Source organism: Carettochelys insculpta, chromosome 1 (assembly GCF_033958435.1).
Source record: "Carettochelys insculpta isolate YL-2023 chromosome 1, ASM3395843v1, whole genome shotgun sequence".
Classification (NCBI taxonomy): domain Eukaryota; kingdom Metazoa; phylum Chordata; order Testudines; family Carettochelyidae; genus Carettochelys; species Carettochelys insculpta.
This window is the reverse complement of record NC_134137.1, coordinates 249737627-249760816: the sequence shown is the minus strand read 5'-3', so window position 1 is coordinate 249760816 and position 23190 is coordinate 249737627. Positions and strand designations below refer to the sequence as shown.

The 23190-nt window shown below is 40.9% G+C and overlaps 1 protein-coding gene across 4 annotated transcripts in view; it reads left to right on the top strand.

The window, feature by feature from the left end:
• Window positions 1-18579, top strand: part of STK38L (serine/threonine kinase 38 like) — a 63964-nt gene extending 45385 nt beyond the window's left edge. For all 4 annotated transcript variants that reach the window (XM_075004270.1, XM_075004277.1, XM_075004293.1 and 1 more), the window contains 9 exons: window positions 1166-1289; window positions 2270-2424; window positions 3357-3459; window positions 4591-4652; window positions 6453-6570; window positions 6881-7004; window positions 10094-10189; window positions 12415-12506; window positions 15290-18579. In XM_075004270.1, coding sequence (XP_074860371.1) covers window positions 1166-1289; window positions 2270-2424; window positions 3357-3459; window positions 4591-4652; window positions 6453-6570; window positions 6881-7004; window positions 10094-10189; window positions 12415-12506; window positions 15290-15417 — 1002 coding nt within the window. In that variant the 3' untranslated portion in view covers window positions 15418-18579. The remainder of the gene's footprint in view (window positions 1-1165; window positions 1290-2269; window positions 2425-3356; window positions 3460-4590; window positions 4653-6452; window positions 6571-6880; window positions 7005-10093; window positions 10190-12414; window positions 12507-15289) is intronic.
• The last annotated feature ends 4611 nt before the right edge of the window (window positions 18580-23190 follow it).

Below are 23190 nucleotides of genomic sequence, written 5' to 3'. Positions count from 1 at the left end.
CTGATCAAATAGAATTTGACCCATCCCATGGTTTTAAATATGTTCCATTGGATAGTTATGTGACTGAAACACACCTTTTGGCATCAAACATATTTGTTATGTCTATGCTCCCTCAACAGGTGTAACTTAGCTCATGCTGCTGCTAGCTCTGTCTGAGCTAGTATGATAAATATAGCTATGGCTGCATGGATGGTGGTACAGACTAGTAGACAAAGTACTTGGTTTTGTACTTCAGTATGTGGAGCCGTACTCAGATACAAAGTATGTATCTGAAACTGCAAAAATGATCTGTCAATATCTGCAAATTTGTAGGTTCTAGATACAAAATTTATATCCATATCCATATCCGCATCCACGGAAATTAGCTGAGGTAGCCACATGGATGTGCATGCAGATACCTGTGGACAGAGAGTAGAAATTTGCAGATTTGCAGGGCTCTATCAATATGTTAAAAAAAAAACTTTTCATTAAAATTAAAATATCCAATAGCTAGTTTCAATAAAACATCCAAAGAAATTCAATTTATTTCCACAGGCTCTGTTCAACTACTGAGTATTATGTATCAAATATTTTACAAACAGCACTCTTTATTTGAGAATGTATGTTAAATCAGGAATTTGCCATTTAGAGTTTTGTTCCTGCTCTGTTCAAGCCCCCAAACTGCTCAGAGATCTTTTTACTTGTTTTTTCTTTTTTTTTTTTAAAAAAAAAAAAAAAAGCAAAACTCATTGCAGTTTATTTACCACATTAGTTTCCATCACCCCTACACATTGTACAGCCTTAGGCTAAGTGTCCTAGAGAACCTTTTTGAGACCAGGGAGATCTCTAGATCTTCCTGTCTTTTTTCGGCGTCTCCTGTGTCACTTCCCTTCTATATGTGCCTTTTGTATAATCTGCCTGGTGGCTTAATTAGCCTCTTAGTTCTCCTCAGCCCATCAGTTAGGTACAACTTTTCTTAACAAGATCTACTCTAGAATAATAATTTAGTGAAGTAACTAGAGTGCTGGGTTACCTGCTGTCACCCAGCACCCTGCCAGGATTATAGACATTTACTTCATTAGAGATCATGAACAATGCAGTGATTAGTTCAGTACCTAGAAATGTAGTTTAATTTTTCAAAAAAGGTCAACTGAGATTAATGGCACTTTATTGTCTCTGCACGCAGGTGGCTCATATCCGAGCAGAAAGAGATATATTGGTTGAAGCAGATGGTGCTTGGGTGGTGAAGATGTTTTATAGTTTTCAGGATAAAAGGAATCTTTACCTGATCATGGAGTTCCTACCTGGAGGTAAAAAGCAAACCATTTAGTTCAGTGGCTCAGTGATTAAAGTGTTTTTTCCTGTTTTTATATCCTGGATGATAAAAGCAACCTTAAATACTTGATGTTTGCAGGCTTTTTATGCTCTGTTAACTTCTAGTGTCAGTGATATGGCCATTTCTGCATTTTTTCCCTGAAACTTTGAAACAGTTGTAATCGTAGCTGTGGTTTTGAAAGAAATGATTCCTGTAATCATATGCTGTGCTCTTCTCTGTTGATGCCAGTAACTGCGAAAGTGACTATTATTGAAAACAATTAGGATGTGTCTACACGGGCACAAAGATTACTAATCAGGCGCTGAATTGAATATTCAGCACCTCATTAGCATTAGGACACTTGTGGCCATGGCACTTCGAAAACACTGCTTTCGAAAGCGCACGGCTACACAGGGTTCCTTTTTGAAAGGACCCGCACCTTTCGAAATCCCCTTATTCCAATCAGTGAATGGGATAAGGGGATTTTGAAAGGTGCGGGGTCCTTTTGAAAAGGACCCCTGTGTAGCCACGCTGAGCTGTGCGCTTTCAAAACGGCGCTTTCGAAGTGCCACGGCCAGAAGCATCCTAATGCTAATGAGGCGCTGAATATTCATTAGCATGGTCATTTCGAAGATTTGTGCCCGTGTAGACACACTCTTACTGAGTGATAGATGTTAAGAGATAGTGAGAGAGAGTTGGGTTAATTACCTAAGTTAGCTACTTAAAAATCCAGTTAATAATTTTGATCTGATTCCTGTTAGGTCCAGATTTTGCCAAACAGGCTTTGAAGCAGAGTAACAAGAGGTCTATTGGGCTAGGATTTCCTGGAGTATTGTTTTTGCATTTGAACCAACTGAAGCCAATTGCGGGATTCTAATGGAACCTGCTGACCTTTCCAGAAGGGCTGTCTTTGGTAATTAAAATGCACCGTTTTTTCTAACATGTGGTGGTGGTTTTTTTTTTTCTCCCTGGTAGGTGATATGATGACCTTACTTATGAAGAAAGACACCTTAACAGAAGAGGAAACCCAGTTTTACATTTCTGAAACTGTGCTGGCCATAGATGCCATCCATCAGCTGGGATTTATCCACAGAGATATTAAACCAGATAACCTCTTGCTGGATGCCAAGGTATGTAACTTGTTTGCAAGCTACTTAAATTTAAACTGCTACCATTTGATGCCAGTCTCTCTTACAGTAGTGTTCAAAAAGAAATAATGCCATTGAAGCCAGTAGCATTACGCCAGAGGTTAAACTAGTGGGGGTGAAGTCCAAATCTGCTACCTATGTTTTATTGTATAGAACAGCTATGTAATTAGCACAGCAAAAGTAGTACTACGTTATTTTACTTTACTGAAAGAGTTTACAGTGTAGATCCTCTCAGATGCTGGAAAGACCCATCCACAATGTCCATATACTTGCAGACTATATCCTTGTGCTATGATGACGTTTACATATATCAGTTGATTGTTGCTATTATTTTAAAAAAAGCGTAAAGTACAAAACATATACATAATGCTAAGTGAGTGTTCCATGTTTCTTTTAAATAATCATTGTAACATCTAAGGCAGTTCTCTCATTTGGCTTTTTATGTGTTAATTGATCAGAAGGCCAGTTTATTGGGCAGAACAAAATTCTGAGAGCCAAGGGACTGAACTAGTCTATACCTAACGTGAGTCTGTTGATCACCTCATCTCTTTCCAAATCCAGCTGTACAACTGAATAAAAATATATTAAATTTTTAAGTGTATTTCATCCATTTTTAAACAATATTATACTTCTCCAATTCCCTCCTCTCCCCAACACCAAGCATCAAATGAACAAACAGAACTCCAAAATTCTTCAATAAATAAGCACAGTGCATTCATTTAAAGAAGAGGCAATTATTCTCCTACTGAGAAAACCCATGATTTTTCGATTCAGTCATGATGCTCTCTAGATAACTGCACAGCTCTGCAGTTCATCCATTTCTGAAGGGAACAGGTAATGTTAAAATGCATTGCTCCCTTTGACACTCAGCTTTCCCCAATTTTTTTTTTTTTTTATCTTTTCTGATTCTGTAGGGTCACGTGAAGCTTTCTGATTTTGGATTATGCACTGGTTTAAAGAAAGCTCATCGAACTGAATTCTACAGAAACCTTACTCACAATCCACCAAGTGACTTTTGTACGTACAGTATATGGTGTTTTAGTTTTACTTTGTACTGGAGCCATTCCACACCATAATTTTAAGTCTGTTAGACTTCATAGCAAGACCGGATTGTGTTGTTTTTGTGAATGAGAGAGCAGTTCACAGAACAGGTAAGAATTATAGGAAGGAGATGGTGTTGGTGATTCTCCAGGTGGCATTTGTCTCTAAGTCTGAATTGAACCCATTCCTCAAAATGTTAGAGGACCCTGTACTGATGGAAATACTCTTTTAGATACAATGTCTTCATCAGCTGGGATCACTAATGATGCCATGACATTTTTCTAAACAGTCATTTTTGTTAATGGTCAGGTTTCAGAGGTAGGTAATAACATACCACAGATTGAGCCTCTCTTCTTCAGCGCCCTCAGGACCTGTTGGTGCCAGATGAGAGAATTTGCCAGGCCACGAGAGGTCAATATTGTCTAGCACATTACCAACACTTCCACTGCTTACTGGGCTCTTTGGAAGACTTTTAGGGATAAATTACCACTACATAATAGCACAGAACACTGAGAGTCAGGACTGGTGGCTGTAAACAAATTTTATGGGGCGATAGGAAACTTGGCCACACCCATGATGAGTGATTGTCTGGCTAACTAAAATCATGCCAGATTACAGATGTTGCCAGACAAAAGAGTTTCAGATTAGAGAGGTTCAACCTGTACTGATCTAAACTTCCCTTGTGATTTAATTTGTTTGCTTTGTTTTTCCACTTTCTGCTTTGCTCTGCAATGGTTTCCGTGGTCAGAATGACTGTATTTTATTGGTGGACGGTATAATCAGTGGATGTACATGACCAGGCCCATCATAAAAGTGTCAAGCTTCATTTAATTTTGTAAAACCTTTTAAGAAATCCTTAGATCATTGTATCAAATATCATTATGGTTACTGTTGCACTTTAATCGTTCCCCATACTGGCAGTTTACAGTTGTTTGATATAACCTCCCTTCTCCAATTCTACCTTCCCCCCACCCCCCCAAAAAAAAAATCTGTAATACAGCATTTCAAAGGTACAAAAATTATTTTATAAACATAGTCATGCCAATTTTTTTCTTATCCTCTTTTGAAAACTTATTTAATGTCTGATAAATCTATTTTGTAAATAAGCATTTCAGAATATGAACTCGAAAAGAAAAGCGGAAACGTGGAAGAAGAACAGACGACAGCTGGTGAGTCACTTTACAGTGAAACCTATTTAATAATTGCAGAAAAAAAGTTGTCTGTATATGCCTCTTTGTACAGACAAAGGTGAGACAAATTTTAAAAATATTCATTAATGTTCAAGTTGCTGCCTGAGCAATGTCAAAGGCCCTGATGAAACAAACATGAGTGTACTTGACCTTAAAATGTCCGGACGCACTGTGGCTTAGTAGTTAAGACACTGAATTCACTCACGAGGCCTGTAGTTGGGTCTTCAGTTAGTATAAACATTCATAGCATGAAGCCAAGGAAACTTATTCAGACCTGCCACTTGGAGCACATATTTTTGGCTCTGTCATGAATTTGCTGTGAAGTCAGTTTGCTTCTTTTGGCTATTGTTTCCCCTCATACCTTGCAGACATGTAGACTGCAAACTCTTCAGGGCAGGGACTGCCTCTTACGTAACACAGAGGGACGCCGCCTCTTTCCCCACGATTGTGTCCTCAGAATGCTATTAGCATACACACAGAGAATTAATGCCAACAGCAAGTGTTTTATATGGTCAGGACCTAAGTGAGGACATTCAAAATCAATGTAAGACCAGCAGTAACTCAACCACGTTGTAGAGTGGCTGTTTGCTGTGTAATACATTCAGACAGCAAAATTTATAATGAAATTATGTCTTCATATTTGAAAATATGAATACACCTTTATAAATAGAAAAAATGATAACCAATACTGCATGTGTGCTCTACAGCCAAGCAGACATTGCTTTCTGAACCTTAACTTTGGCATTTGTTGAGTTGACGGAATTTACCGTAGTGGTTGAGCTGGTGTAAAAATTCAGAACCATTTGTTTTTCAGAATGCCTTTTTATTTGTGTGCTTTGTAACTTTTAGGTTGTCTTCACTGCACAGTGAATTTCAGTGATTGGCAGTTGGGTGTGAGCTGTTGCATGGGCGTAGTTCAGGTGCGAGTAGACGAAGGCATACTTATATGCGCCAACTAAACAGGATCAGTTTTGGCACTGCATTCGCTTTTTGGAGATCTCATCCCCTAGTCTTTTGCACTACAGTAAAGTGAGATGCTGTGTGATTGTTCCATAGTGAAATATAAGAGAACTTGTCCCTCTGTCTGAACACAACAGGGGAATTGTGGGAAAGCATTGGAGAACTATCAGCAGTTGGGTGTTTGAGTCCCCATTCTCACTGTGAGTAGGCAAGTTACCTGCCAGAATGCAATTAGCATTTGGGCTTTAAGTAGAGAGAGTGACATTCAGAATTTCCATCTGTCATGAAATTACTGACCAGCTCTAGTTTTAACCTGTATCTCAAGATAGGCCAGCGGACCCTAGTTTAAAGCATACCATGCTTTTGTGTGTGAATGGGAGCTGTGCTAGGGAAAACACCTGGATAAGAGCCTCAGTTAATTCTAGAATGCAAACATGCCCATAGGCAGAACAGTTCGTTGATGTTTCAGGACAGTCAGATGTTGAATGTACACTTTTCCAGCTTCTTTTGTCATTTACTAGTAATACAGTACGCTGAAATGGTGAGCTAAGAAATTGTAAAGTTTCATTCTGTGTATTCTGTGGTCTCTTCATACCAATGGCAGTCTAACTTCAAAGTCATCTTCGGTTCTATGCTTGTGTATCTAATTGAACAGTCTCTTTGGGGTTTTTGTGTGTTGTGACATGACATAAATTACTTATCATTCTTCCACTAAATAGCAGTACTGTAATTCCAGGAAGATTTTCACAGAACTTTGAAAAGGGTGGTTGACACCCATATAAATTGTCTACACAACTCCTGTTTTTTTTTTCCCCCCAGGCATATTCTACTGTTGGGACCCCGGATTATATTGCCCCAGAAGTATTCATGCAGACAGGATACAACAAGTTGTGTGACTGGTGGTCTTTAGGAGTGATTATGTATGAAATGCTAATAGGTATGTTTGCATTACAAGTCCCAAGATAGATTTTAAGATCAGAAGGGCTCATTAGATGATTGAGTCTGACCTCCTGTATAACAAAAGGCATAGAATTTCATCTAGTTTCTTCTTTTATTGTCTAACCTAATAATTTCACAATTCAACAGTTATTTTATAGTTTAGAAGGAAAGAATATTTTGTTGACGTTTCCTTGCAGAAGTATTCAAGGAAGAGGTAGCGAAATAGCTTTGTTTTTATATCAGCCCAGACCTAGGTACATTTTCTAATGTTGGAAAAGCTCATTAAGCTCATTTCTATTTTTATATAGGATATCCACCTTTCTGCTCTGAAACACCACAAGAAACTTACAGGAAAGTTATGAACTGGAAAGAAACTTTAGTATTTCCTCCAGAGGTGCCCATTTCGGAGAAAGCAAAGGACTTAATTCTAAGGTTAGTAACTAAAACTCTTCTGGCTATTCAGACCCATAGGCATCTTCCTCTTCCATTACATTAATTTTCCAGCTTGTGGAGAATTCATTTGTGCGTGGTGGAAAGATGCTGAACTCACTTCCTTCTCTCCATATATCCGTTTCACAAGAATGGAAAGCATAGCTTGCTGGCCAGATTCTGCTACCACTGTCATAGTAATGAAAAGCTTCCATTGACGTAAGTGGGAGCAAGAGTAGGGCTTAAGGATCAAAGTCCTGAACTATGCTAATTTTATATGTACTAAAGACCTGATCCTGCTGTGCTGAGGGTGACAGAATTTCCATTCAGTGGACATTTTGTCTGTAGTAGGACTGGTCCTTGAAAGAACCAAAGAGATAGATAGGGAGAGGGGAGGAATAAAGGGAAGATTATGGGGATGAAGGACAACAATGGTGACAATACATTTTACTGTGTAATACTTGGTCTGATAAAGCATTAACTGCACAGACTGCATTAGTCTTTATAGCCTTTGAAAGGTGGCTATGACAACTTCAAAAGCAGTCTTCTGTAACAAGCACCATAAAAATTAAGTGTTCATAGTGATAAAACAGAAAATCAAGCATCTTTTAATTTCAGACACACAGTTTTTTTTGTTGAAGGAATTTGAAGGACCCCATTCAGGTGCTTCTCCCACTGTACCCTCTTTCCTATCTTCTTTAGATTTTCTTGGTAAGTTCTCATTTGTACCTCATAATAACTTGTTCCAAATTCTCATCTGAATGTTTCGCATGAGGGAATAGGAATAATGCAACCACAGATCTCTTCTTGCCTCTGTTTCCAGAAGCAGAGGCAGAATGTTTTAAAAATCAAATTTTCAGGCATTGGGGAACTGGAAAAACTGAACAGCACCCAGCAAGTAAAGCACATAATTTCAGAGCCAAACACACCAATGCCCCAGGTATAATGGGAGTTGGACTTCAGCGTTTCTCAAATACAGGCAACATGGTTCACATCCCTACTGGGGCTTTTCTTGTATCCACAGCATCCTGCAGGGGTTGGTTCTGCCCCCCTCTCGAGCACAGCAATAGAAGAACAGAAAGTTGTGGAGTTCCCCATCTTTCTAGGGACAGTGGCCCCACACCTCAGCTGCACAGCTTTGGGCTTTGTCCCTGAGCCCCATTGCCTGGACATCAGGGTCCAGGCCCTAATTGCCTCACCCTTGTTTCCCACCCACATCATTCCTGCTTCCCCGCTAACCTCTCACCCCTTCTCCAGGTCCTTCCCCAGTCAAGGCTTAGTTTGTCTGGCCAGGCTTGCTGTATATGTCTGCTATGAAAAGTGATACTTGTATATTTGTTAAAAACATTTTTCACATCTGACTTACTATCTAGCAGTAGATAAATTAAAATAATTTGGACTTTTTTTTTTCCATGGAAAGGTGCTTTGAATTTTCAAAGGTAGGAAATAATATCATACCTCCTCTAAGTGCCATTCAGATTTGCACCAAGAATATTGCATTTTGTGGGAGTATGCCTTAGTCAATTTATAACCTGACTGACTTGTCACATTACTGAAGTGCCTGTCAGCACTTGCCTTGCTGGCAAGGAGGACTTTTTGCTTCTGGGAAGTTTTGCCAGTAAAATGTTTTATCAATATGGGCATTGTGTTGATTTAGATATAGCCAATTATCCATATTGAGTCTTATAAACAAATTGCTCTGTGTGTGTTAGCAACTGCCAGACATGTTGGTTTAACTCTGTTGCTGGAAATAACATAGAGGATCTTCCATCTGTTTGACAACAATTGCTGCTGAGCACAAATTGTCTACTGCTTTTAGTGTGGTGAAAATGGACTACATGAGAGCAAAAGGGGAATCTCGTTAAACAAATCAACTTTCAGAAGCAATATTAGTTTGTATGGAAGCAGCATGTTGGTCAACAGCTGGGTTTATAAGAGGGCAGCCCACTTCCAGGCAGCATGCCAAAGAACCAATCTTCAAGTTGCTGAGTGGACTCAATACCCTTTAGGTCAATGGCTGGCTCAGCACCTAAAGGAGCTGGGCTCTTTACTTGAAAGGGCCTTGTTGTTTTCTCCGTTATGGAAAGCACTTGACAAGGCACTTGCTTCTTCAGTTGTCTGCTGGCTAAGCTAGCAGTTCCAGAAGGCTGAAGCACAGCCCTGATTTCTTATCTGGTGAACAGTTCTGCTGTTTAATGTAAGAGAATAAGATTTTGGAGGTTGGTTACAAAGAGAAAGTACTTTGCAGAAATGTCAAGATGCTGCTTTTGGATCAGACCATGTAGAGAAACTGGAAATTTTAAGAAACAAAATACCTGGTTTGGAATAATAACCAGCACTGGCAGCAACTTGTTCAAAAAAGCCTGTGTGTGGAAGTATGATCTGACCTATTACCATTGTAGTATTGAGCCTTGTAATGCAACTGTCAACATTTATTTCTGTAATTTTTTTTCGGGGTGTAATATTGAATGGTCCCAAGATTAAACATTTTTAAAGGACTTATAAATTTTTGCAAGAGGATAGTGCAATGATTTACAGTAAATGGTTGATTTTACGGACCCCGATTTAGTAGACTTTGGGAATAACAGACATACCCCTATTGTTTTTAAAGTCTGGGGGGGGGGGGTCTGTAAAATCCTAAATCCCCTCCGCCCCCGCCCAAAAAAAGGGGAGGACTTACCACTGCCGCAGACTGGTGGGAGGCATGCATGGGTGGGTCTGGCAGCGGAGGCTCTGGCAGGCCACGAGGTGGCCCCTCCAGCAGTACCCAGCGGGTGCCTCCAGCCGCATGCGGTGTTGGGGTCCCAGTCACACAGTGGGATCTGGGGCCTCCTCCAGCAGCAGCTTTGGTGAGTGGCAGAGGTGTGTTTTGGTTTTGGTTTTGGGGGCGGTTTCTAGTGGTTGTTTTTTTTTTTTTAGGGGTGACTGGGGCTGGGAGAGCCTGACGGGGCAGTAAACCCCTGCATTTGATGGACTTTCAGGAATAGTGGACACCTTCCACTCCATTAGTCCATTAAATGGACTGTTTACTGTATTTTGTATGCTTCTTTCTGCTTTGCTTGTAACATTCCTTCTCTTACTTCTCCCTTCAGATTTTGTATTGATTCAGAAAATAGAATTGGTAGTAATGGAGTAGAAGAAATAAAGGATCATCCTTTTTTTGAAGGAGTTGACTGGGGACATATAAGGTATATACATAAGCTTTATTTATTGGATGGAAGTCCTGGTAGCAATAATTTCATATGTGTAAAAACAGGACTAACTTGTCTTAATTAGCTTTTAGTTTTTCAAGTGTAGCAACTGGGGGGGAAAATGAGCAATTCCAGCCTGGCTCTCAGAGGAGGAAACTGACATGCGTAGGTCTGATCAGTTTTTTATGCTGCGTTCCCCACTTTAGCATCCAGACTAGGTTGGTGATGCAGGACAGAAAACAGTGATGACAGGTAAAGCAGAGTGATTCCTGACTTGCATTCCCCCACACTCCCCTGCTCCTCCCCACCTCAGCATGTTTGTTCCCATTGGTGCACTGGGCCATATCTTGGAAGCCTCACACCTTTTGTGTTCCAACAGCTGCTCATATTGTAGCAGGCTGAGATGTAGCTCATGGTTCAAAAAATACATGGGACCCATCCCCAAAGAATGGCCACCGGTCACCCCCAAGTAGGAGGCAGCCTTCTGATGAGCTCTTTTGAGAAGGACAGTGGAAAGAAAATTTGAAAAATCCGCAAATAAAAATAGAAAACAACATAAAATGCAGAAGGCGAAAGACTGAAAAGGAAGAAGATCTGTAACTATGAGTTAAAGGGACACATCCTTTAAAACTGACATTAGTGACATTCAAAAATGGCCAGTAGGTACTGCTGCTACAGTTCTCTAAGGCTACGGTTACACTAGCAAGCTGACAAAACCCTAGTATTGTCGACAAAACTTGTGTTTTGCCAGCAGTTTGTTGACAAAACTCAGCTCTTGGGCTGGCAGTATTTTGCCTTTCAGCTATGAGGCATAACACTGCTGTCAATAGATTCTGTCAACAAAAAAAGCTGTGTGGACCCTCTGAGGGAGCCTTCACTTGCCACAGAGGGCATCCAGAACAATGAGCAGCCCTGTCTGCTGTGCTTCCAGGTGCCTATTTTGTCGTGAGAACAGCCAGGTAGTCTGGCTCCTTTCTCTCGGCAGAGTGGGGTGCTGTTTCAATCTGCTCTTAGAGTGTGGCCTACAGCACTTTGTCAACAGAAACTTTGTTGGGAAATCTCTTCCGACCGTGCGTGTGTAGAGTTAACATGTGTCTTAGAAATAATGTACCTTCATGTGCGAATGCCCATATTCTTCCAAGAGGGTTCATGGTCACCCCCACCCAACCCTGCAGCTCGTTTGCTCTTGTGCACTCTCTCTGATGTACAGGACCTCATATGCATGCCTTTTAGGTGTGGTGGGATCCAGCAGATAGCAAGAGCAGTAGCACGTTTGTCATTTCTAGATTTGGCGACACAACAACGTAGCTTCCCCTCCTCCCTCCCAATGGCCCCCCAGTGACACGACTGAGTTCCTGAAAGAATGTTCATTACAAGAAGACTGGCAGAGGCATGTGACCTTGCCTTTTACTGCCTTATCTTGTTTATTTCTTGCCTTTGTCACACACCCATCCTTAAGGTTTGAATGGGTATGTGGTCTCTCTTTAAAAAAAATGTTAAGGCAAGCCACTTAAGCAGCTTTTTTAAACAAATTTCCCTTTTATGAGTAGCTGTTAACTTTGTTGCTGCTCTGTTCATTTAATGGTCTGAATCAGCCTTTTCTGGGGGAGGTGGCGAGGAAGCACACTGGTAAACTAGTGTCAGCAGCGGCCACTGCAAGCAAAAGGTATTCAGAACAATTCCAGATAATTACACAGTTCATAGCATGCCATGTTGAACGACTCACCCTAGCCCTGGGAAGTACTTGACTGAATGAATAGACTTGAACTGTGAGATCAATTCCTGACTACAAATCTTGGTGAAAACTTCATCATGCTGCAATCTGTTGCAAATCAGTTTAGAACCCATTTTTAACACAAGGGAGACAGATTTTTCCCAAGTGAGAGCCAAACTTTGGAGGAATTTCATTTTGGTTCACAAGAACTGTTCTAATATAAACTAACTAAAAGAGACTGTTAGTGGCCCATGATTTCAAACCAGGAACAAGTGAGGCATTTTGCAGTCAGATCAGATCAGATCCTCAGCTTGTGCAAATTGTCTTCAGTGATTGAGGTCAGTGGATCCATAACAATGTACATCAATGGAGGTTCTTACCCATTGTGTTTACAAGAGGGGCATTGTCATCCTGTAGTGTAAACCAGCAAAATTAAAAGGTTATGAAACTAAATGAAGCTTTTCTTACTATTCAGTACTACACTGATGCTCATTTTGTTTGTGTGCAGGGAGAGGCCAGCTGCAATCCCAATAGAAATCAAAAGTATTGATGACACTTCGAATTTTGATGAATTTCCAGAATCTGATATTTTACAGCCAGGTGAGACTTTGTAAATTGCAGTCTTATCTAACACACCAAAATATAATCACAGATTTTACTTTTATATATTCATTATATTCATTTTCTAGTATCTTAATTGAAACACAGTGCAGGTCCAAAGTAGTGAGGTCTCGTGGAAACTTTTTGTTAGTGAATTGCATTTAAATAAAAATGTAAATCTGTGAACTCTCCCTACCTCAATTGTCTTTCTCACTGAAAATATAGCTTTTAGTATTAGGGGGAAAAGGCATGTGTGTGTTCTGAGAGAGAGGGAATTTATAGGAAAATGTGTTGCCTTGATGGTAAGCAGTTATAGAAGACCCCACAGGATTTCACTGTGTAGACAATATCACCACATTTTTGGTAAAATGTATTGCACTAATTAGTTTCACATGTTTAGCACTGATGTTTAAGCCAAAAGCAAATATTATGTTCTTTGTGGGTCAGATTGCAAAAGCACCTACATGATTGACAAGCAGCAATTATAAGGACTGTTAAACACATGATTTAGGAGTCTAATTCTCATTGGAAATTAGATAGGTATTTTTGAAAAATTAAGATCAGCATATAGCATGAGATTCTTAAATGTATAAGGTCTTGCCATGGGCTAAAAAGGAAGATCCTTTCAAGAAGTGGTTAAAAGGCAGGAAACAGAGGGTAGAAATGGTAAATTTTCAGAATTGAGAGGGGTGACTAGGGGTGTTCTCCAAGGGTCAGTCCTAAGACCAGTCCTATTCAACTTATTCATAAATGATCTGGAGAAAGGGGTAAACTGTGCGGTGTCAAAATTTGCAGACAACACTAAGCTTCTAAGATAGTTGAGACCAAAGCAGACTGTGATGAACTTCAGAATGATCTCACAAAACTGAATGATATGGATAAATGTAAAGTAGTGCACATTGGAAAAAATAACTCCAACTATACATACAGAATGATGGGGGCTAACTTAGCTACACCTCATCAGGGAAGATCTTGGAGTCATCGTGGATAGTTCTCTGAAAACATCCGCACAGTGTGCAGCAATAGTCAAAAAAGCAAATAGGATGTTAGGAATTATTTTAAAAAAAGGATAGAGAATAAGACAGAGAATATCTTATTGCCCTTGTATATAAAACCATGGTATCCCCACATCTTGAATACTGTGTACAGTTGTGGTCACCTCATTTCAAAAAAATATACATTGGCGTTAGAAAAGGTTCAGAAAAGGGCAACTAAAATGATTAGGGGGTTGGAATGGGTTCCATCTGAAGAGAGATTAAAGAGACAAGGATTCTTCAGCTTAGAAAATAGGAGACTAAGGGAGGATATGACAGAGGTATATAAAGTTATGAGTGGTGTGGAGAAAGTGAACAAGGAAAAACTATTTACTTGTTCCCATAATATCAGAGCTAGGGGACACCAAATGAAATTAATGGGCAGCAGGTTTAAAATAAATAAAAGGAAGTTCTTCACACAGTGCACAGTCAACCTGTGGAACTCCTTGCCAGAGGAGGCTGTGAAGGCTAGGACTATAACAGGGTTTAAAAAAGAGCTAGATAAATTCATGGAAGCTAGGTCCAATAATGGCTATTAGTCAGGATGGTAAGGAATGGTGTCCCTAGCCTCTGTTTGTCAGAAGCTGGAGATGGATGACAGAAGAGAGAGTGCTTAATCGTTAAGTGTTCGGTCCCCTCCCTCTGCAGCACCTGGTATTGGCCACTGTCAGCAGACAGGATACTGGAATGGGTGGACCTTTGGTCTGACCCAGTATGGCCGTTCTTGTGTTCTTATGTAACGTTCTTATGTCTACACTTAACACCCCTCCAGTTGATCAGAACAATGTAAATAACATAGCTGAAGTCAACATACTTACCATGATATCTTCAAGGCGTTAAGGTCAGCAGGGTCTGCTCTCCTGTCAGCTCAGGCTCCTCTTGTCCTGGTGGAGCGCTGGAATCTCTGGGAGAGGACTCGGAGATCAATTTATTGCACCTAAGCAGACACGATAAATAGACTACCAGTGGATCAAACACTGCAGCATTGATCCACCATGTAGTAGAGACAAGCCCTAAGACCTGAATTTGCAAAGCCCTCACTGGCTTCAATGATGTGTGCTTTGAGTGAGCCACATACTTAAGTATCTTGGTATCAAACAGTCTTTACTATTCTTCTAGCTCATCCTGCTTACCCAAAATCTTACAGTTTTCCCTGTAACTCTGAAATAGCTCCTATGTAATAGCAGGTTGGTTTTCCTTTTCCTTTAAGGCTAGAATTTTAAAATGTGGATGCCTAAAGTTAAGTATCACATCTATTATTAGATAAAATTGAGTTGCGTAGAATAGATGGCCGTAAAGAAAAATGTTTCTAGCTATCCTAAATGCTCTACAAATCTCAGAAGAGCACTAAGAATTTGAAAAAGAGCAGGCAAAATTATAGAATGGCACAATTCTGTGGGGACAGGTATGATTTTTGCTGCTATTCTTGGTGGGATAGAGTGTGAGTTTGTAATTGGTTGGTTTTTTTTATTTAATTACTGTTTTAATTGTGGTCACAGCTGGGGCTCAGGATCTTACTGTGGTAGGCAACATAAGAGCAATTCCTTCCTGAAAGATACAGGGTGATAATCTGGTCATTTTGGAGTTAACAGTCAAATGTCCATTGATTTAATTAGGACCAGCATTTCACTTATATTTTTTTATGATGCTAAAGAAAACTACTTCACGATTGTTTGCCTGACATTGTGTGTCAACTTCTCTTACCAGCAATACTAATTTTTTAAATTATTTTTGTTTTGTACATTCCAGTGCCAAATACTACAGAACCTGACTTCAAATCCAAAGACTGGGTTTTCCTCAATTATACTTACAAGCGGTTCGAAGGGCTTACCCAGCGTGGCTCTATTCCTTCCTACATGAAAGCTGGAAAGTTGTGAAACAAAACAAAATACCACAAAATTAAAAATAAAAACAACAGGAAAAAAACTCAGGTAGCTGCATCACCAGGCCTGCTTGGCATAGATATCAATACAGTGACTCTGGTGTGCATCAACTTCACAGGGAAATTCTACAGGATTAGGATTTCTAAGACTACTATGGGAATTAGTTGGCAGTGCCAGCTGGCTTTTTTTTAATATTTGAATATTTTTGTTAACTTTATTATACAAAGGTACTGGAATAAAAGGATCATACATCCCTTTGTAACTGCACTGCCTGTGTGTGTATAAAGGTTAATTATGCCTCTGTGTACTGTGGCTTTGTATGTACTGTAAGCCATTTAATCCACCCAGTAGAAAAACATATCATTTTTAAAAGCAACATGGACTCATGTTGCAGCACCATTATTTTACTGCTGATCCAGTGGGTTTTAGATATGTAGTATAAAAAGCCATCAACCATATTTGTAAAGGTCTCCGAGTGATTGTCCACATGGATTCCTTTCCTGGTGTCACATTAGATTCTTTATAATTGCAGTGTCAACTGGAGGCACATACCTGCACCCTGAATGTCCCTGAGGCCCCCAGCTGAGGGTGAAAAGAGAGGAGAGCCCTCCCTCATTTCCTCAGCCCCTTCCTACTGTCTTTCTGCCATGGGCAGAAGACCTACAGTGTCAGCTTTCTGAATTTTAAAATCTATCTAGTTGTTATTGTTGAAAGTGGTGTTACCAGTACAGGTACTGAAGGTCCTATAGAAACATGGAATCTTAGACTCCAGGGTTCAAATCCTGTGCCTGCTGTGGGGCAGATATTCTTTTGAATGGTGGAGGCTTCTAAGAACCTTTCCTGCCTCATTGAAGCACAATTCCAGAAGAGAGCTCCATGTAATTCTTTCTGTGACACAAAAAATGAAGGAATCCCACATGAAACTTTACCATGAGGACTTCCTCTGACCCTGAGGAATGTAAGATCAATAGACCAAATCAAGACAGTCTCTGTGAGTGCTCTGGAAAGCCACAAGTCTAACTTGTGGTCCAGGCCTCCTCCCTCCCTTGAGAAAGACACACTTTTTAAGTCAAGAAGAACATCTAAATCCTTCTCCGACCTACATTTGGAGAAAAGGTCGTCTTCCATGAGATCTGCTACGTTAAACAGAAATCCTACCATACAACAACCAGAGTCACCATTGCACTCTTTCTAAAAGAAGCTCCTAGCCTTGGTATCAGTTGAAGATATTTCAGAGCTTCCTGGAACGCCTGAAAAGATAGATCTACCCATGGTGTGGGGGGAATAAGCCTTCTCTTTCTCAACAGAGATTGCATATTTATATGACAGGTTCCACCTTATTAGTCAACTTGCGCAACTCCAACTGTAGATTAAGGCCCCTGCAGCTTCTATGTTAGGCATTCTGTTTCTTGCTATATGCAGGGCAGCTAACTAGACTTCAAGCCACACTTTCATCCTGCGCTACACCTTAGCAGAGAGTTCCGGATCTGACATCCACTCTGGCTGAGCTGTCCTGCAACCATTATTTAAACCAGAGTACAAGTAGACCTCTTGACGGTGAGGTTATTGCCTGTGAGTCACCGGAAGTAGCATGCATGTGGACAATCGTTTGAATGAGGTTATTTGCCTCGAAGTAACTGTGTTTTCCCCAAGATGTGTTCCACAGCCTGACCACTTCCATGGGGGATGGTTGGGTCCCCTGACTTTTATGCCCTCAGAACATCCAGGGTGTAGGTGGGGCCTCAACAGACACTGCTATTTAAAAGAATGTATCATGCTCGTGAGCAGCACACGTACCAGAAGTGGAATCCATGTTGCCCACGCACCTTGAAGAACCCACAGTTAATATAGAGCAAGTAACCCTTCTTTATCAAAACCATTCCCTATGTGATTGAACTTGCCAAGAGATATAAAGGTAATTTATTGAGGAGATTTCGTGGAAATAATAAGCACTCAGAGAAAAATGGTTATTTGTGTGTATAGGAGGGAAATGCATATATTTAACTTCAAGCGATCTACTACACTGACTTGTCTGTACATATTAATTGGTTTATCACCAAGGAAAAAGCTACAACCTCCTAGTCATAACACTAACGCTAATTTGCATAGAAAACTGCGAATGGTTAATCAAATAATTGTTCACATAGGAGTTACACTGTTAGGGGGGCTTACTGCAATATTGTTAGCCTACTAATCTATTGTATTGTGATAGGTGATTTTTTTTTTTTATTTTCTGAAATATGGCATTATTTTAATCTAATCATCAAGTCAAATTAAAGAAAAATATTAGAATACTGCTTTTAGAATGGTAGTGGGAATTGTTTTTAAATGCAAAACTGTGATACTGTAATGATCTGAAGAGAAGAGAAGGTTTATCTACACTGACTTTCCAAAAACAAGAAAGTGCAACATGTTTTTGCTTGTAATTTTTTTTCTTTTGACTGTTTGTCATGTGCCATTTTCTTTCTTATTCTCAGAGTACCAAAGATCCTGAAATGGCTTGATGATTGCTACCATGTGAAGTTTAGATTTCCATACATATGTTTTGTTTAGCTTTTGTTAAGTGTGGAATTGGGTATGCTGTTTGTAAAAAGTTCTGCTGGGAAGTTAATTTGAGGAGAAACTGTTAAATCGTTAGTTGCATGGAGGTGAGCCTGAACCAAAATCATGGATCTGATGACCCATCCCCAAACTGATAAGGAAGTTTGGATTGAAATACAGTTGAACTTTTAGACTTTATTAGTCCACCTCTAATCAGCATGGATTAATGAACTGAGGTACAGGCAACAAATGATGGTCATGTGGATTATTTTGTGTGAGAGTTAAAATATCAAGTAATGTTGCCAACATTCAGAATTGAATGTTGAGACTGTATTTGCACTGTTAATTTGCCTTGCTGAAAAGTTAGGTAAATTTTATTTTTATAGGTCAACTATTAAAAACTTGTCATTCGATACAGAGTGGGGGTAATTGCAAGCATTGTAATGTACTGTACCTTGTCCTTATGTTGTTGTTCATATTACAAAAGCTCATTCTCTGAGGCTAAATGGCAACTGCTATATTTTTTTTTCCTGGACTGTTGCATTAGTTGTGGTTGGGAAAGTTATATTGAAGCATTATAAAAGATTTATAAGAGGCTTTTTACCACATTTGAAAATAAACATAGCATTCTTTTGTAAAGTTGGAGCTTTTTTTTAAACCCAAAACAAAATGTCCTTTTTAAAGAGATGTTTCTTTTTCCAAGCGTGTAGCTAGAGTACTTTTGAAACATTTGCAGGCTTTCTGTGTTGGATATGCATCATATACCAGTCAAAGCTACAGTTGCCCTCAGTCAAAACAATTAGTCATGCTTCTGTTGCTATCATTACACAGACTACAGCCATATGTTTAAAAGAGTTGTTACTATTTATTATACATTCCCAGACTTATCCCTGTGTGGATCACATCTTAGTAAAATCAGTCTCATAGAGAACTTGCCCCACCTATTTATTGTGAGAAGAACCACCTCCCTTCCTCAAGCATGTATAGTCTGTAATAGCTATGGGCAATGATTACATGTAACATCTTTTACTGGACCAGCTTTGGTGAGTGGGAGGAACAAGCTTTTTGAGATGCACAAAGCAATTCTATAGGTCATTAAGCTTGTCTCATGTACCAACAGAAGATGGTTGAATAGAAAGTATTAGCTGACCTATGTTGTCCCAGGATCTGAGGGAGACCACCACAGCCACAAGAGCACTTGGAAGCTTATCTTTCTATTGTGAGTTGATTCGCATTATAGCTACTGCAACACTTCAGACAATGCAGGGTCATTTTTGACAACTCCCTATTGCCAAATTTTGAAAAGCAGAAAGCCTAGGATGATGGAGAGTGTTTAAAATGTGTATAGTCAGCCCCACTGGGGTAGGCTCCCAAAGAAAAACAAAATGAATGACCGTCTGTGTCCCAAGAGCTTAGAAGTGAAAAGACAAGATATAATACATGGCTGGAGTGAAGTTGGGGAGACACTGTAACAACATAGTAGGTGTACAATCATCCTTTTTGTTAAGTTATATTACTGTGAGATTTTGCTCATACACAGAATGATCAGGCATTTAAAAGCATTTTTATAGTATTCAGACTAGTCTAAGCTAGTAGTTTTGTTGGGGTTTTTTCACTGCATCTTGCTGTAGCTACATTTACTCCTTTACCTTTTTAAAGGGCATTTTTATTTCCAAAGAGTCTTTTCATGGTTTTAGAAAATTGTTTGCTGAAGCTGCTTTTGACTTGTACCAAAGATATCCTAACCTGGATATCTTATACTGTAGACCCCTGAGTTAAGTGAAGGTTACATTCCTGAGCAACCTTGCATAACTGAAATTTCATGCAAGTCAGGAGGAGCTGGGAACCTGATGAGCACACCCTGTGACTCTTAGGAATCAGAAAGCTGACCAGTGCTGCTGCTCTGGTCAATTTCCTGTGAGTGGCAGACAGCCGAGAGCCGGGCTCTGGGCTGCCCGCTGCTCACAGAAGAGGGGAAATTCCCTGCTCTTGTCAGGAGTGGCAGCCAGAAGTCAGGCTGCTATCAGTGGCGGCAGCCAAAAGTTGGCTCTCGGCTGCCTACCCAGCAGGAGCCAGGAAACTGACCGGTGCAGCAGCTGGTCATTTTCCCTGCTCCTCTGAGTGGCAGGGAGCTGATTCCTGGCAGCCCAGAGCCAGACAACAGCTGCCCACGACTCAGTCACGTTAACCCTAGGTTGCCCCATATTTTGCACTTGTTTGCTCAAGGGATATGAGCCTGCCAGGTGCTGAGCAACTTCTTAACAGTTGCTCATCACTTGGCAGGATCTGGCCATATCAGCATAGGTCCAAAGTCCTTCCTAAGCTAAATGTCCCATTAATATGAAACTTACTGTGAATCTACAGTATTGTAAAAAATAAGAATCTGCTCTTTGGTTTCAAGCAGACTTTTGTTTGAGCGAGTAAGGACTTTGACTGAGCCCTGCAATGTTGAGGGAAGAGTTGAGAGGGATACTGCTGGAGAAACCCCAGCACTATAAAGGTCTCTGGGGTCTGACACACGCAAGGAATGAGGCATCATGGCGCTGAGCATCGTGGCACCTAATTTTTAGGTGCCTAGAAATTCCCAGGCATACACTGCAACTCACAAAGCTTCAGTTGTGTAAAGCAGACTTCAACTTGCATAGAAGGGGTTGTCTACCCTAGAGTTTTTAAACCCTGTTTGACTGTCCACATACTAGTTAGCCTTTCTGCACGTTAGTGTGGATGTGCTAAAAAGCATTTTCCCTGTGGTATGGTGGCTGTATTGCAAACCAAAAATGTTTATGCCCTGTGAAAAAAGTTTGCAGACCTTCCAGACTAATGTCTACTAACCTGTTAGTTAATTTGTTAATTAGCAGTCATTAAGTCAAGTTAAAAGAATCACTTCACAGAAAACCTAAGTGTCAAACTATGTATCTTTGATGTGGTGCCAGCTTGGGGATGAGTATAGCAATCTGCTGGAGTGGCAGTCATGACTGAGTAAAAGGGCTGCTGGAGTGCTGCTACGTTGGGTTCCTCATCAGCTGCTGAAAGAGTCCCCCTTGGGACCAGTGTGCAGGGGTCAAGGGAGCACAGAAGTATGCTTTGGTTACGCTTTGAGCTGGAAGTTAAATTTCAGATCAGGGTGTCATGCCCATCCTGTCTGATTGAGCTATCGTGTTAAAAATAGAAGCATAGTCTTGGCATTGGGAAGGGTGGGAGGGTCTAGCCACTAGATCCCATCTGAGACTGCTCTGGTGGCTAACGCCTCCTGTTGCAACACCATGGCTACGTCTACACGTGAAGCCTACATCGAAGTAGCTTATTTCGATGTAGCGACATCGAAATAGGTTATTTCGATGAATAACGTCTACACGTCCTGCAGGGCTGGCAACGTGGACGTTCAACATCGACGTTGGGCAGCACCACATCGAAATAGGCGCTGCGAGGGAACGTCTACACGCCAAAGTAGCACACATCGAAATAAGGGTGCCAGGCACAGCTGCAGACAGGGTCACAGGGCAGACTCAACAGCAAGCCGCTCCCTTAAAGGGCCCCTCCCAGACACACTTGCACTAAACAACACAAGATCCACAGAGCCGACAACTGGTTGCAGACCCTGTGCATGCAGCATGGATCCCCAGCTGCAGCAGCAGCAGCCAGAAGCCCTGGGCTCAGGCCTGCTGCACACGGTGACCATAGAGCCCCGCAGGGGCTGGAGAGAGAGTGTCTCTCAACCCCTCAGCTGATGGCCGCCATGGCGGACCCCGCTATTTCGATGTTGCAGGACGCGGATTGGCTACACGTGCCCTACTTCGATGTTCAGCTTTGAAGTAGGGCGCTATTCCCATCTCCTCATGGGGTTAGCGGCTTCGACATCTCGCCGCCTAACGTCGATGTTAACATCGAAATAGCACCCAACACGTGTAGCCGTGATGGGCGCTATTTCGAAGTTAGTGCCGCTACTTCGAAGTAGCGTGCACGTGTAGACACAGCTCATGTCTCCACTTTTTTGTTTTTGGCAGGATGGCTCAGTCAGACATAGAGCAGGTATGTCTCCTCAAGCTGGTATTTAGTCTCCCTGGAGCAGTGTGCAAGGCAAAACTTGATAGACCTTCTTGTCATGTGTAATAGCTCTGCTATATTGTTCAAATACTGATTGAGAAACTTACATAAATAATAATATGGATATGTTTATTCCTCAGTGACACACTATTACTTAAATGCTCTCGGCTTTTGGCTTTTTTAACAACTAGAGAAGCTTGTACAGGTTGAACCTCTTTAATCTGGCACCCGTGAGACCTGACCAGTGGTGGATGAGAATTTGCTGGACCATGGGAGGTCCATATTGTCTGGCAGCATTACCAACACTTCCATTGCTTACTGGGACATTTAGGAGCAAATTACAGCTAAATAATAGCATAGAACACAGAGCCGGGACTGGTAGCTGTAAACAATCTTTAATCTGACCTCAGAAAACTTGGCCATGCCCTGATAAATGGTCATCCAGCTAACTAAAACCATGCTGGATTGCAGATGTTACCAGATGAGAGAGTTCTGAATTAGAGAGGTTCAACCTGCATAAGCTATTTGAAAAACAGAAGTTACTTGTTGCTCACAGGTCACACCTTGTATTATGTTTATAAGCTTTGTTCAAAAGCCACTCTGCTACAAAGACCGAGCAAGTGCAATCCAGTGCAAGCGAATAAGAATGGCTATCTGCATGTATCAGCTTGACTCCTGCTGCACCACTGATCAGGCTCACTCCCCTGTATTCAGAACATCTAGTTCCACCAGTTTAAAAAGCTCATTCCTCCAGATCCACCCATTCTTTCTTGCAGATTGCAAAGTATCACAGTTCTGTGCAGCAGGATTTCCTTAATGCCCTTGCACTCTTGGAAGATAATGGTGCCCAATGTGGATTTACCAACTCCAAACTGATTGCAACACTGTGGTGTTGCAAGGTTCGAGATTGTGATCACCACTTGATTCTCCACTCTCACTGCACACGTTATTCTGGCGTCCCTGGTCTGGAGGGATGGGGTCAGCTTTGCAACAGAACCAGAAGAGTCGTTCATTCTCCACTCCATTATGTTTTGTAGAGGGCTAACCAATGCATATTTGTTCACGTTTGTCATTAACACTAGCAACATATTTTGATAGCCAGAGGTAAAAGATATTAATGAAAGAGCAAGGTACTGTAGCAGTGAAGATGTAGAAACCAGCAATAATTACGGTGGAACATGA